This window comes from Panthera tigris, chromosome C1, assembly GCF_018350195.1.
Source record: "Panthera tigris isolate Pti1 chromosome C1, P.tigris_Pti1_mat1.1, whole genome shotgun sequence".
Lineage (NCBI taxonomy): Eukaryota > Metazoa > Chordata > Mammalia > Carnivora > Felidae > Panthera > Panthera tigris.
This window is the reverse complement of record NC_056667.1, coordinates 197,878,135-197,894,732: the sequence shown is the minus strand read 5'-3', so window position 1 is coordinate 197,894,732 and position 16,598 is coordinate 197,878,135. Positions and strand designations below refer to the sequence as shown.

Below are 16,598 nucleotides of genomic sequence, written 5' to 3'. Positions count from 1 at the left end.
AAAGAGAAAGTTTTATCAAATGCCAGAAGAACACTACAATATCCATGAATAATTCCAGGAACTTTTTTTTCTTTGGAATTTATTTCATCCAGGGAAAAAGAGGAAACAGATGTAATAGTAACATGTCTGGTTTGGATTAAGATTTACATCTTTTTTTCCCTCTCCCAAACCAGTGCTTTGGCCTTCTTGGGGTGAATGGAGCAGGAAAGACAACTATCTTCAAGATGCTGACAGGAGACGTAATTCCTTCAAGTGGAAACATCCTGATCAGAAATAAAACTGGGTATGGGAAACCATGGCTTCAACTTATCAAGCACAACATAATTAAAATGAACACTTTGTTATTTTGTAGATATAGTATTACATCCCTAGGGGAGAAACAGCTATTTTGTTCCCTAATTTTTAAAACTTTATGTGTGTGATATGATGGTGGGGTTATTTTACCTCTTTTTATTAGAATCACAAATCTCCATGACCAAAGTAGAGCTGCCTTCCCAACTTTTGGGGACTAGAAGGGACATACCTTTTGAAACCCCTCCGTATCTTCACTTCTCTCAATGCAGATCTCTGGGTCATGTTGACTCACACAGCTCATTAGTTGGATACTGCCCTCAGGAAGATGCCTTAGACGACCTGGTATCGGTGGAAGAACATTTGTATTTCTACTCAAGGATACATGGAATTCCAGAAAAAGATATTAAGGAAGTGAGTATAAGTGTGAAAAACTAGTTCATTTGAAAACCATTACTGTTTCAGCTCCCCCCGCTGCAACCCCAACTCTCAAGACTAAGTTGACATCTGAAAAACTAGGGCATTTTCCTCCTGTCACTGACAGTTTAGGCAGTCTTAGCCTAATTTTGTACATCATATATACACCTATGAACTCAGCTTCAGAAGCTCCTTGACCTGTGCTTGTTCACTTACCTTTCAAGAACTATTAAGTAAAGGATCATACTTGCCTTAGGCTCTGGCTTGAGCATGGGTTGGTCTGCACATCCTGTAGTGTTTAGATAAGTTTTGAAAAATGCAATTCCCTGCAAACTGCCCACATAAAATAGAATAGCTTCCATTTTGATTTTTTAAATGTGGTCTTGTGCTTCATGGCAATCATTTGCCTTTTTAATGGAATGACTAGCCCTTAGGGCAGTCTCCTCTATTTCTGCAACCCCGAGGACCTGTGGAAATCCTCCTAGGATTCCTCTATTTACCAGAGCTGTTTAACAACAGAAATAGCCTCAGGAACCCATGATTCCTAAGTTAATGTGCTAAAGTTTTGATACTGGGTCAGTTTTAAATAGACACGAAGCCTTTGTGACAACTTGCTCCCCCAGTAAGAAGAAAGACAGAACAGTGAGGACAGTCAATGAGAAACCTGCCTTGTGAAGGGTCATGTTCTGTTTTAGCTCTTTTAAGTTTTATAAAGAAATCCTGCAGAAAGTACAATCTGCAACTGTAAACACACACACATACACAGGGGAAAATCTCATTTGAAAATGAGCCTCTACAGAATCGTTTTCATCTCTTTAAATAATTTTCATTTGTAGGTAGACCTTTAAAAGTAAAAATAGGGCACCTGGGTGGCTCAGTCAGTTAAGCCTCCACTCTGGGTTTCGGGTCAGGTCACGATCTCCCATGGGAGATCATGGGTTGGAGCTTCATGGGTTGGAGCCCTGCATCGGGTTCTGTGCTGGCAGCACGGAGCCTGCTTGGGATTCTCTCTCCCTCCCTCTCTGCCCTCCCCCACTCATGCTATCTGTGTCTCTCTCAAAATAAATAAATAAACTTAAAAAATTAATTAAAAAAAAGTAAAAATAAAATCTATGCTGGTTTAAATGTTTGAATTTTTTTCAGGTAATGTATTTCTTCATTATAGAACTTTCTTTCATAAGCATCTTTTCCTCTAACTCCTGTTTTCCACCCACAGACTGTTCATAAACTCCTTAGGAGACTTCACCTGATGCCCTACAAGGACAGGGCTACCTCGCTGTGCAGTTACGGCACAAAAAGAAAATTATCCACCGCACTGGCCTTGATAGGGAAACCTTCCATTTTGCTGCTGGTAAGAGGACTGTTGTGGAAAAGGCTACTACATAATTAGAATCACATGTCCAATAGTATGTGCAACATGTTCTATCGTTGTTGCCATAAACCTTTGGTGAAGTCTCACAATGTGCTTGTTATTTTGCAAAACACTTTACATACGCCGTCTCCTTAAGGGAATTTATGTCAGCAAAGAGCTGTGGCTCAGTCTGTTTCAGAAGAGACACTTGTCATGGGAACAGGAAGTAGCCAAACCAAATTCAGGATATGCTAATGAGTAAGTAAAGTTACAAAATATGGGAGAATTTGATTACCCATTATTGAAGAAATCTGTTTTGTTAGTAACTCATCAGGTGAACCAACATATTTTCCAACTTCTACTAAAGAGGAAAGACACATTTTAGGGCAACATGTTGTGCTAAAATTTCATTTCCTCTTGACTTAAAAATACACGTTACCTAGTTTGGGATGAGATTGACAATATGCCTTCCTATTCTGTTTGAATTTTTCGGACGCAAGAGATGCACTTCACATTTATAGTTCGGTTAAGAGCTGGAAAATTAAATTCGTCACCTGGAAATACAAAGTTCACGTAGAGGTGATGTGGCATCCTGCTTGCTCTTCGCACCAAACATTGTGGAGGTGTTTATTACCAAGAAATGAACTTGTCCTTATTTTGGAAGCTCCCCTTCATTCAAGGAGCTCCAAACCTCACAAGAGCTTTAACCATATGCAATACGAATTCAGTTACAAATCACCACGTTATTCTGGGGATTCAGTCAGACAGAGAACCAAATCGTTTAAACTGCCCAGCGAGAGTGATACACAACCTACCTTTTTATAATACCAGAAGCTTATAGCACATTACCTCCCTGCCAATCGATGCTTATGGTGGAATTTTATTGTCTAAGTGTCCCCTAAGTTGAACAAAACAATCCTTCGGCACCCCTGTGAAATAATAGATGTAAATTACTTTAAAACATTTAAAAGTGCTATGCAAAGGTTATATTTTAATGAGCTGAACTGAAATACAGGCTGTGAGAGAAAGCTGTTATATTTTCTTCCATATGCATTGGCCATCTATGCTATCATCTTCAAAAACAGGGGCAATGAGAAGATATCCTTTACTGTTTGCCCAAATCAATATCCATGCCTTTCTTTAGCCTCTTACTATAAACACAAGCCTCGGATGATCCTATGTGGATGTTTTCCACTGCAAATTCATATTTTTAATTATTACCTAATCTTGACCTAGAACTTGCTAATTTAATCATCTCTTAGGATCTAGTATTCTTGGTTTAGGTCATTCATTTTTGTACATTTTGCATCTTACGTCTGAACAATTTTTCGAAACATTTATTTTAAATATGATTTATATTTTCTACTTGACAATTTCTACAAATCTTAATTTCCCTAAAGAGTATTAAATTTCAATTAGTAGCATAGAATTTAAAATCTACCTCAAACATATTAACTGGAAAATCAGGTTGTGTTCTCTGTGCGACACATGCTGTAGTATTCCTCGTGCCACAATTCTGCTATCAGGAGCAAGGTAGCAATCTTGTTGATGTAGCTTCAAATATACATGTGACAATGTAGTATTAAATGCAGAAACTCTGCTTTGTCAGTAATTGAACTGGGTTTTTTTTTCCAAAGAAATATGAGACAAGTGTAAAGTAACAGGGTGTCAGCTTCGCTGAGGCACTTTTTAAAACAGATTGACAATTTTAAATGGTTAATTTTGAGCTTTCTGACAGCAGAAAGAAACCTATTAAGTACAAAACAAGTTAGTCACAGGACTTCGCAAAGTGATTTCTGTTCTAGGCAAGTGAGACGCAGTGATTCATGTAAAGGACCTCATCAAATATTAATTAATTTGATAAATCTTCCCTGTAACTTTCTATTAAGGATGAGCCGAGCTCTGGGATGGACCCTAAGTCAAAACGGCACCTGTGGAGGATCATTTCAGAAGAAGTGCAGAATAAATGTTCCGTCATCCTCACGTCTCACAGGTAAACTGAGTGGGGGGAGCGCTGAAGCATTTTAGGATGAGAGATGGGAAGAGGTATTCCTATGTAATGTATATTAGTGATGAATTGCCACAACCAAATAAAGTATTTTATGTTTATGGTCACAGGGGCGAGTCAGGCAGGTTTCATGTGAGAATCCAGCTCCTGTGGCCAGTAGGACAATCTTTCTAAAAATAAATTTCTCTCGAATTGAGAGGGACTTATGACTCTCTTAATTTGACTAGGACTCCTTATTGCCTATCACATAAAGTTCAACATCCTCAGCCGTAGTATACAAGGCCTTTTATTGTCTGGCTTCATCTAAATTTCCGGTTTATTTTTATTTTTTTTTTCTCCTATGACACCCTCTCCTCTCAGTCAATCTGAATGACTAGTGGTTCCACATACACTCACTGCCTCCCTTATCACCACACCCTCTCTTTGGCTGTGCTTTCTACCTGAAACTGTCTTTTCACACAATCAGAATTCTTTTTTTTTAATGTTTGTTTATTTATTTTGAGAGAAAGAGAGAGCACATGCATGAGTGGGAGAGGAGCAGAGGGAGAGGGAGAGAGAGAGAATCCCAAGTAGACTACATATTGTCAGCTTGGAGCCGGATGCGGGGCTCGATCACACGAACCGTGAGATCATGACCTGAGCTGAAATCAAGAGTCAGATACCCAACTGACTGAGCCACCCAAGCGCCGCCAAAAATACAAATTCTAATCTCCCAGTCCTCCTCCATGAAATAGACCTTTCCAATCAAGGAAATAAAAATGCTGCTGAAGCATTTTATCTGTGCCTTTTTTATAAGGTTAGCCATGTATTAAAGTGATCTCTTCCCTGCAATTCTCATAGTAGGAAAAGTTCTAGATTAGTTTATAATTAAGAGACTTTTTCATATTCTAACTATGCCCCATACACTATGTGTTCTGAAACCAGTCTTTTCATTACCATTCACTTTTGTAGGAAGTGGAGAGGATCTCTACCAGTTAACACAGTTCTAGAAATGAGAGATTATATAATCAAGTATAGGTTAACTAGTTATAAATAAAAAAGCATAAAAGTCAACTGAATATGGAATATGAAACATCATGAAAAAAGCTCAGGATTATTTTGGAAACATTTCTCAGGAAATGTAGGTCTTGAGCCTAAGCTTAAAAGAGGTTGAAAGAAATGCTGCATTTGATGAGAGGGCATTCCAGGTGAGAGAGATAGCTTGAAGCTGGAGAATAAAGAGTAATAAACCCTATGTGAAGACATTTAATTTATATTTTAAAATGTATTTTGTGTGTCCTTCAAGGGAAAAGACATCTTAAGGAACTAAAATAGTATTTCCAAGGTGCCATAATGAAACAGCTCAGCTTATGCTTATGAGCACTTCTCTGTGCCCAGAATTCTGATGTGATTCTGTCTTTCAGCATGGAAGAATGTGAGGCTCTCTGTACCAGGTTGGCCATTATGGTGAATGGAAGGTTCCAGTGCATTGGATCTTTGCAGCATATAAAGAGCAGGTGAAGAACAATGGCATTGTTTGACATTTGATGTGGGGAAGTACATCTAACAGTACTGTCCTTACTTTGTAGGATTACTCAGCAGCCTATCCTGTAATGAGTAGTAAAACTGGAAAGAAAAAGCTGATCATCAGTTCACCTTAAAGTTAAATTGTCTTACCGAAGGTCTTAAAATTATCTTACTTAGGTCTTAAAAACAACTACGACAAAAATAACTCTCAGAAGGCAGTTTCTAAGAGTTTACTCAAGAAGAAATTAGACCTTCCCAAGTACATGAAGGCATAGATTTTTATCTAACGTGTTCATTTTCCATTTGCACAGGCTTTCAGTAAACTATTTAACATTTTTACTGCATTCAAAACCTTTTAATCAAGAATACACTGGGGTAACGTGCATAAATATCATATGACCAAATTAAAATTAAATTAAAATTTTATATTTGCCAGAATGCATATGCACTTACACGTATTCATGTTAATCTCCAAACTTCAGGGTGTTAACTTTATAACTTTATTTGTACAACTTGGTTTTCTTATAAGATAGCATTAACCAAGGTAAGCAAAAAAGGGCAAAAGAGGCCATATACATTGTTCCCAGAGTCTGTTGTAACTTGTTTATAAAGTCTATATTTGGGCAAACAGTTAGCTAGCATATTGATTTATTATTCATTTTTAAAACCTCCATAACTTTAATCCTCACTTTTGACACCAAATCTCCAAAGACTTGCCCTTTAAGACCTGTCTGCTTTAAATTAGAAAGTATTTAACCCCACATATTGACATCCATTGCCAATTCATCCATGTCAAAGAAAGCCAAGATTTTATGTTTTCTTTCTAATGCCGCTTTTGTCCAAGGAGTGTGACTTTGGATAGTGGTAGAACTAAATAAAAAATAATGGCAGTGCACTATTTCCAGTTGCAACATACCCTGAACTTTTATGGCAAAATGACAGTCTTTATATAAGTAAAGGGGCTATCATGGTCAGCTTGGGTCCTGTTTCATTACCTAGAATTCCAGGGGAGCTATTTCAGCGAAATGTAACTCATATCACATTCCACACTTTTTCTTTCTAGGTTTGGAAGAGGATTTACTGTCAAGGTTCACTTGAAGAATACCAAAGTGAGCATGGAGGCCCTCACAAGGTTTATGCAACTGCACTTTCCAAAAACATACTTAAAAGTGAGTAAGCAATTGTCCTACCTCTTAGTCTTGACTGGTTTTGGTAGTCATAATCTCATACGGATGTTTGCCATTTTTAAATTGACTGTGGCTTTACTATTAATACACTTATTAGTTCAAGATACATAAGACACTCTGAAACATATTTACTATGAACAAATAGAATCCTCAAATTAATTATATAATTTTGTAGCTATTTAAAATTAATGTAGTCCTGGGGCAACTGGCTGGCTCATTCTGTGGAGCATGTCACTCTTGATCTCAGGGTTATTACTTCAAGCCCCACATTGGGTGTAGACAGCTTGCATTAACATAAGCGCATACATACATACATAAAATGTAGTCCTTATATGTATATATATCTTCATTTATTTGTTCCTCACAGAGGATTTATGACCATACTATTAGTTTTTAAGTTGTATACACAGAGTTTACTAGTTATATATGTTAAGGGACTGAGGGAAGACAGATATTATATGACCAAGAACATTTCTTCTTAGAAAAAAAAAAATTACAAAGTTCCAGAATGTCACAGCTGGAAAAGATTATCTTCTTTGTTCCTCTCATTTGGAAAATAAGCCCACAATGATTTGAACTGCTTGGAAATCAAGTTCTTAAGTCCCACACTAGTTGAAACATTATTCAATTAATCTCATGTTATATATACATACCCACAGGATGGACAGGCACAGATATATGTGTATGTATCTCACATAGTACATATTTAAATAAATGCACATGACAAAACAGCTATCCTTATAACATCTTTGATGTGTAGGTAGTTTGTACAAGATGTAGTTATAGCCACTGTTTTTAATAGAAATCAGGTGTGTAAAGGTGGAAAGAAGTGGTGAAAGATGGCCCAAAATCCAGCTCTCCCTGTGTGACTTCCAGCAAGACATTTAAAGTCTCTGAACCTCATTTTTCTCCTTTGTGAAATAGGCATAATGACATCTACTTCACAAAATTGGTGCGAGAAATAAATGATAAAATGTGCACAAAGCTACTTCATAAACTATAAGGCACCATAGTAATGTGACATGATTGTAGATAGTAAAATAGAGTGCATTTTTTAAAATAATTCTTTATCTCTATAAGATACCTTTGCCTGGACCTCCCAAACCTTGGCTAACTTCTTCAGGAAACAATGGCTTTCACGATTCTTATCAAAGTCTATTTTCAACCATCTAAATTAAAATCAAATTTAAAAATTAAAGGACACTTTGCACAAATCACGTTGGTCATAGTGCTTTTCCTTTTGGTGAATTTCTGAGTTGAAATCTGTGTTTATGCACTGAGTGATGAGATTACATTCACCCTGGTCTGTTCCTTGTGGGGCCAGGGCTACAAAAAGCAAATGCAGTGATCACAAAAGTCTCATTTCTTTCTAAACAGACCATTCTTTATGAGTATGTGGTGGTTTCTAGATCTCTAGAAGGGAAATAGCAAAAGCAACATTTTGGGAATAAAAATAAGTAAGATAGCCTGATTGTGGTAACAGGCGTGATGCATGCACAGGTTAATAAGAGGGGGTAGGCAGTGAGCACAGGAGTGAGAAGAGGAGGGGTTTCCAGTAACATGTCTTGAATACCAGGTGAAATACACAGTCATGATCCATATAGGTTGCAGGGGTAGATTCTTGATCAAATAGTGCTTAGGAAAGATTATCCTAGCTGTTTTGTGCCAGAATGTATGAATGTATGCAGTTTCCAGGCCACAGAAGAGGCTGTAACAGTTGCTTAGATATGGAGTGGGGAACATCAAGTTAATAACATTGATGGTGCAAATAGAGAGGAAAGGTTTACATTTAAGAGTCATTGTAGAGGAAAAATAAAAAGGATATGCTAACTATTAAATATGTAGAAAAACAAAATGTTAAAGATGCTCCAAGAAAACAAGAATAGATTATAAGTAGATGGTGATACTATGGACTAATGAAGAAATTGAAAAGAATTTCCAGGTGAGTTAAGAAAGAATGTGGCATATTTGAAAGAGATGTTTCATATGCAATGCTTTTGAAATCTAGCATCTTTAGCCAATATGAATTGAAGTTAATCCACAGCCTTTTAGAACAATTCTAACATTATAACAAAACAAAACAAAAAAATTCTAAATGTGATCCCTGAAAAAAGCCTTAATGTGAGCTGAGCATAATCTGACCTCTAATATACCATTTCATAGAGCACCTAGGTGGCTCAGTCGGTTAAGCATCTGACTTTGGCTCAGGTCGTGATCTCACGGTTAATGGGTTCAAGCCCTGTGTTGGACTCTGTGCTGACAGTTTGGAGCCTGGAGCCTGCTTCAGATTCTGTGTCTCCCTCTCTCTCTGCTCCTCCCTGGCTCGCACTCTGTCTCTCAAAAATAAACATTAAAAAAATATTTAAAATGCCATTTCACAGTATTTTTTTCTAGGCAAGACTGTGATGACTTTATAAGTGCATAGGAATGTAGACTACTTTGGAATATTCATTAGGTTTGTAATTTGTTTCCTCTTTGACATTCATAAAACTTTTCATCTCTTTGCAGGTTGTTAGTTTCAAAATACAGCCATCACTTTATACTGTTGCATCATTGTCGATGGAATGCATTTCAGTATTTTCCTTAGCTCTTGGTAAGGTTATGTCTGGTCAACTCAGTATGACCTGACATTGCAGAATAAATTGTTTCCCTCGGTTTCCACAGGATCAGCACCTCAGCATGCTAGAATACCATGTGCCTGTCACGGCAGGAGGAGTGGCAAACATTTTTGATCTGCTAGAAACCAACAAGACTGCTTTAAATATCACAAATTTCTTAGTGAGTCAAACGACCCTGGAAGAGGTAAGCTGGATACCACTATCCAAGTGCATAATGTCACATAGTAATTATTACACATTCTGGTTATTTCTTTTTAATACCATTCAGTTTGTTTTTAATTGAAGCAATATCTAAGCTTACACCTGAAAAACTTAATTTATTTCTTTTTTTAAAAATGTTTATCTTTTAGAGAGAAAGAAAGAGAGATGGCACGAGTCGGGGAGTGGTAGAGAGAAGGGAACAGAGAATCCCAAGCAGGCTCCGCACCATCAGCACAGAGACCCACATGGGCCTCGATCCCACCACAGTGAGATCATGACCTGAGCCGAAATCTAGAGTCAGATGCTTAACTGACTGAGCCACCCAGGCACCCCAGCTTAATTTAACTCTACCTACTTTTTGGGATGTTCAAAAAAAGTGTGAAAAGCATGAACTATTTTTTAATGGAGAAAAGAAGACGTTTCCTTACTATAAGACACTTATATCCATTAGGTTATATGAATATGTAAAGCAACAAAGTGTTATTTTCACCTATAAAACAAATAGATGTTAACACTTTCCTTACTTTATCCTTGATAAGTTTCTGTCTTTTTCCCCCTTTTCAGTAGGTTTCTTAAATAACATTTCTATTGACTGGCTTCCAGGATTAGCACAGCATAAAGAGAATTTGGTATCAGACCTTTAGATCTGCTAGACTCATGCAGCCAAAGTGGTAAATGCAGAATTTTTTGTTTTACTCATATCATCTCTTAATTTCTTTGTATTCAGTAACTAGAGCCTTTGTGGTCATTCTTCACCACCTCTGTGTGGTGTTAATTTCGTACAGCTCTACCAAGCTGATATATAGAACAGCTCATTGCATCTACCGTCACAACAGGTCTGAACATTAAGCCTCAGGGGCCTCAGAGTGTTGCATTTTATGGAAAATTTTTTATGGGGCCTTCAGGAAATTATGGCTTTACTGACCCAGAAAATTTGGCCTTTGACTTATAATCAACTACCATGACCATGTCAGACACAAAATATCAACAGTTTCTGGAGGAATCTATGACTAACAGACTTAATGATTTTAAACCAAGTAATAAAAGTCTGCCTGTTAAATAACTGGCTTACTAGGGCACCTGAGTGGCCCAGTCAGTTAAGCGTCTGACTTCAGCTCAGGTCATGATCTCACAGTTCTGAGTTCGAGCCCTGCGTCCAGCTCTGTGCTGACATTTCAGAGCCTGGAGCCTGCTTCAGATTCTGTGTCTCCCTCTCTCTCTCTGCCCCTCTCCCTGCTCATGCTCTGCCTCTCTCAAAAATAAACAAATGTTAAAAAAAAATTAAATAACTGGCTTACTGAACATAAAGTTAATGTGGGCTTTCTTTACAAATTTTGTTTTAGTATATTAACCCTTGAAACTAGTGAAATTTCTCTCAACATCATCTCATAAACATTTGATAATGGTTTGGCTTGGGTTCCTGTATTATTCTTGATAGAGATGTTAATGTAGATCATATAAATACAGATATGTGGTTATAGATACTCAACTATAGCTTTAGATTTATATTATGATTATAGTTGTAGATATGGGTTTTATTTTCAAAGCCCAGTTAAATTTGAGTATGTAAAAGGACTACTAGTGAGAGTGTGTATATATGTGTGGACATGTCCCTATACTATCTAGTTTTCTTATTTTCTCTTTCACTCTGTGTGTGTGTGTGTGTGTGTGTGTGTGTGTGTGTGTGCGCATTAACCTTATTTCTTCCTTTGGCTTACCAAGCAGTAATGGCTTTATTTCCCTTGAAAAATCAGGTTTTCATCAACTTTGCCAAAGATCAAAAGTCCTATGAAAGTGCTGATGCCAGTAGCCAAGGCTCCACCATAAGTGTTGACTCCCAGGATGACCGGATGGAATCTTAGTACCTCCAGCAAAGCCAATCTCAGCAAGTGGCCTGTGGCTTCCTTTTAAGGAAGAGCCGCCGAAGATATTGCTTCCTCAAACTATCTTCATTTTAAAGTATTATACTGTGTGGAAGGTACAATTGTGTAAGACTAGCAAGTAACTGTAAGTGGAAAGGTGGTTTTTTGGTTTTTGTTTGTGTTTTGTTTTTTTTTTTTAAGGTCAGTGAATGTTGTTGCTACTGAAATGAATTCCGGAACACTCAGTACTGTGAGCGTGCTAATGTATGTGTTGGCGATGACTACGCAAGGTGAAACTGCTTGAAGATAAACGTCTTAATTTATTACTTTCAATAAAAAGCTGAAAAAGTGTGGTTATTACTAGGTGAAAAGAATGGAGCAGAAGAGTAAGATAGTTTGGGGTGGGTAGAATTGAGAGAAGAAACAAAATAATTTATTTCCAGAAAATAACAGAATGAGAATCATCATTGGATACAGATTAATATTGGCAGTAAGCAGTGGGCACAATGTCTGCAAGGTATGTATGTCATTTTCAGTGCCTATAAATATGTGGGGGTATACTGAACCCCAGAAAAGTGCCTTTCCACAAGAATGCCATAAGAGAGCAGTTTACCCTGGTGGTAAACAGAACTCAGATTTATTCCTGCTGGTCCTTAACAATACTTAAGGCCCTGGGCAGAGGAAGAAGCTACTTGTTCTGCAGGGGAAATGGGTGTGTCAGCTGAACAGACCCAAATCCTAGAAACTGATAGAAAATTCATGTGCTGCTGGCAGGCAACATTTTTTTAAGCTCTTACGGAAACCCTCATATTGTGGGTCTCTCTGCAGAAAACATTCCTGTGGAGAGAAAATGAATATGGAGATAATTTTCAGCTAATCACCCGGGCTGACCCAGAATCATGCGTATGGCTATATAGGATAGACTTCATAATAATGCCAAATTATATAGCCCTCGGGGAAGGTGTTTTATGTAACAATTGTGTGTGTGTGTGTGTGTGTGTGTGTGTGTGTGTGTGTGCGTGCGTACACATTTGCCAGCTTTGGCACAATTGTTATCGGTTTCAAAAACCAATAAACTCAAAGTTAAAAAAAAAATTCATGAAGCCATTTCATTTGTTAGGGAAGATTCTGGAAGCTAAAAATTGGAGTCATGTGGCCTACAAGGTCCCACATGATCAGTCCATGCTTACCTCTCCACCTTCATCCCTTTCTTTCTCTTCTTCTTCTTTAGGGTATAGCCATGCTGGCCTCTTTTCAGTTTTTCCAATGCACCAAACTCTTTCCCATCTCCAGACCCCCTACTCTAAATGCTCTTCCCTCCTCCTTGTCGCTAGACTATGCTAATAGTCTTCAGAAATGCTATTCTTTCTCAGAGAAGCTTTCCTTTTCTACTTCCTCAGTTTAAATCCAGTCCCTCTGTTTTAATACTGTACTTTATTATACTTCCTACTTTTCTGTCAGAGCATGCATCCTAATTTGTAATATACCCAGACTAAAAATACACGTCTTAACAGATGGCAACAGAATTTCTCTTAGGATAGAAAAACACTGTATTGAGTATAATGTATACATAAGCCTTTTGGAGTAGAAGTTGTAACTCTGAGAACATGGATATCTTCAGAAGCCCAAATGACAAAAAAAGGTGGTCAGGCTCCATGAAAGAATAAAAGGATTTGTTTATTGTTCATTGTGTTTGTTATTGTGGTGATGGCAGTTGGTCGGTTAGCTGGTTGGTTGCTTCTGAGCAATGGTAGGAAGGGAAGCAAAGGGCAAAGAAAGGAGTGGAGGAAGGAGAAAGCAGGGAAAGCTGAGTCTTAAAGAGATGAAAGTCCAGTGAGAAGGTGAAGTGATACAATGGACTTTTAAAACCATGAATATCCAAATAATGTTTTCACATTATTTGCTGTACAAACCATGCTACATACTCTCCTCATGACTCCTAAATCTTCATTAAAGTCAGCCACACTTACAAAGAGAGGTCTGGTAAAAACTGAGGATAGGATGGGTTGATGTCCTCTTGGAAAGAAGTGCAGAACAGAATCCAACAATACATTAGAAAAAACATTCACCACTATCAAGTGGGATTTATTGTATAGATGCAGGGGTGGTTCAATATTCACAAATCAATTAACATGATATATCAATAAGATAAAGGATAAAGATCATATGATAATTTCAATAGATGCAGAAAAAGCATTTGAGAAAGTACAACATCCATTCATGATAAAAGCTCTCAACAAGGTAGGTTTAGAGGCAACATACCTCAACATAATAAAAGCTATGAAAACCCCACAGTGAACATCATCCTCAATGGGGAAAAACTAAGAGCTTTCCTCTGAAAGTCATGAAGAAGTCGAGGATGTCCACTGTCAGCACTTTTATTCAACATAGTACTAGAAGTCCTAGCCACAGCAATCAGGCAGGAAAAAGAAATAAAAGCATGCAAATTGGTAAGGAAGAAGTAAAACTTTCACTATTTGCAGATAACGTGATACTATATACGTAGAAAACCTGACAGACTCCACCCCAAAACTACTAGAACTGATAAATGAATTCAGTAAAGTATATAATACAAAATCAATGTGTAGAAATCTGTTGCATGTCTATACACTAATAATGAAGCAGTAGAAAGAGAAATTAAAACAATCCATTTAAAATTGCACTAAAAATAATAAGATACCTAGGAATAAGCCTAACCAAAGAGAGAAAGACATGTACTCTGAAAACTATAAAACACTATGAAAGAAATTGAAGATAACACAAAAAATGGAAAGATATTCCATGCTCATGGATTGAAAGAACAAATATTGTTAAATAAAATGTCTATACTACCTAAAGTAATCTGCAGATTTAATGCAATCCCTATCATAATACCACCAGCATTTTTCACAGAGCTATAACAAACGATCCTAAAGTTTGTATGGAACCACAAAAGTAACCTTGAATAAATAAGAAAAGCAAAGCTGGAAGCATCACAGTTCTGGACGTCAAGTTATATTACAAAGCTGTACTAATCCAAACAGTGTGTTACTGTCACAGAAATAGACACATAGATTAATAGAACATAGAAAACGCAGAAATAAACCAATAATGACATGGTTAATTAATCTTTGATAGAGAAAGAAAGAATAATGGGGAAAAGACTGTCTCTTCAGCAAATGGTGTTGGGGAAAGTGGTCAGCTACATGCAAAAGAATGAAACTGGACTTCTTTCTTACACCATACGCAAAAATAAACTCAAAATGGATTAAAGACCTAACTGTGATACCTGAAACCATAAAAATCCTAGAAAAAATGAACTACTGGGACCTCATCAAGAGAAAAAGTTTCTGCATAGTGAGAAAACAATCAGTAAAACTAAAAGGCCACCAACGGAATGGGAGAAGATATTTGCAACTGACATATCAAATAAAGGGTTAGTATCTAAAATCTATAAAGAAATAATCAAAATGAACACCCAAAAAACAAATAATCCAGTGAAGAAATAGGCAAAAGACATGAATAGACACTTTTCTGAAGAAGACATCCAGATGGCTAACAAACACATGAAAAAATGCCCAACATCAAAACCACAATGAGATATCACCTCACACCTGTCAGAATGGCTAAAATTAACAGCTCAGGCAACAAAAGATGTTGGCAAGGATGAGGAGAAAGAGGATCTCTTTTGCACTGCTGGGGGGAATGCAAACTGGTGCAGCCACTCTGGAGAACAATATGGAGGTTCCTCAAAAGGTTAAAAATAGAACTACCCTATGAGCCAGAAATTGCATTACTAGGTATTTATCCAAGGGATACAGATGTGCTGTTTTGAAGGGGCACATGCATCCCAGTGTTTATTGCAGTGCTATCAACAATAATCAAAGTATGGAAAGAGCCCAAATGTCCATTGGCAGATGAATGGATAAAGAAGATGTGGTATATGTATATATGCCGTGGAGTATTACTCAGCAATCAAAAAGGATGAAATCTTGCCATTTGCAACAACGTGGATGGAACTAGAGGGAATTATGCTAAGTGAAATTGGTCAGAGAAAGACAAATATCATATGACTTCACTCATATGTGGAAATGAAGATACAAAACAGATGAACATAAGGAAAGGGAAGCAAAAATAATATACAAAACAGGAGGAGGACACAACACAAGAGATTCTTAAATATAGAACAAACTGAGGGTTTCTGGAGGGATTGTGGGTGGGGGGATGGACTAAATGGGAAAGAGGCATTAAGGAAGACAGTTGGGATGAGCACTGAGTGTTATATATAGGGGATGAATTGCTGGAATCTACTCCTGAAGTCATTATTGCACTATATGCTAACTAAATTGGATATAAATTAAAAAATAAAATAAATACAAATATTTTTTTTAAATCCTAGAAGAGAGCAGAGGCAGTAATATCTCTGACCTCAACTATAGCAACATTTTTCTAAATATGTCTCCTAAGGCAAGGAAATAAAAGCAAAAATAAACTCTTGGGACTACATAAAAATAAAAAGCTTCTGCACAGTGAAGGAAACACTCTATGGAGAGAGTTCAAATGTCTATTGACTTGTGAAGAGATAAAGAAGATGTGTGTGTGTGTGTGTGTGTGTGTGTGTGTGTGTGTGTATAATGGAATATTACTCAGCCATCAAAAAAAGAAATCTTGCCATTTGCAACAATGTGGATGGAGCTAGAACGTATTATGCTAAGTGAAATAAGTCAATCAGAGAATGACAAATATCATAAGATTTCACTCATGTGGAATTTAAGAAACAAAACATGAACATAGAGGGATGGGGGAAAGAGAAGAAAGGGAAGCAAACCACAAGAGACTCTTAATGATAGAGAACAGAGGGTTGATGGAGGGAGGTGGGTGGGAGATGGGTTAGATGGGTGATGGGTACTAAGGGGTGTACTTTTGTAATGAATATTGGGTGTTATATGTAAGTGATGGATCACTCAATTCTCCTGAAACCAATTTTGCACTGTATGTTAACTAAAATATTTAAAAAGTAAAAAATAAAAAAATAAAAATAAAAAGCTTCTATACAGTGAAGGAAACAAAACTAAAAAGCAGCCTACTGAATGGGAGAAGATCTGCACATGACATATACAATAAAGGGTTAGTATCCAAAATATATAAAGAACTTATACAACTCAACACTAAAAATAA

The 16,598-nt window shown here is 37.1% G+C and overlaps 1 protein-coding gene across 1 annotated transcript in view; it reads left to right on the top strand.

Moving 5' to 3' along the window:
* ABCA12 (ATP binding cassette subfamily A member 12) overlaps positions 1–13,056 on the top strand; it is a 174,897-nt gene extending 161,841 nt beyond the window's left edge. Inside the window, exons 46-53 of the mRNA XM_042993914.1 lie at positions 174–283; positions 564–705; positions 1,925–2,059; positions 3,949–4,052; positions 5,471–5,563; positions 6,637–6,742; positions 9,425–9,562; positions 11,334–13,056. Coding sequence (XP_042849848.1) covers positions 174–283; positions 564–705; positions 1,925–2,059; positions 3,949–4,052; positions 5,471–5,563; positions 6,637–6,742; positions 9,425–9,562; positions 11,334–11,441 — 936 coding nt within the window. The 3' untranslated portion in view covers positions 11,442–13,056. The remainder of the gene's footprint in view (positions 1–173; positions 284–563; positions 706–1,924; positions 2,060–3,948; positions 4,053–5,470; positions 5,564–6,636; positions 6,743–9,424; positions 9,563–11,333) is intronic.
* The last annotated feature ends 3,542 nt before the right edge of the window (positions 13,057–16,598 follow it).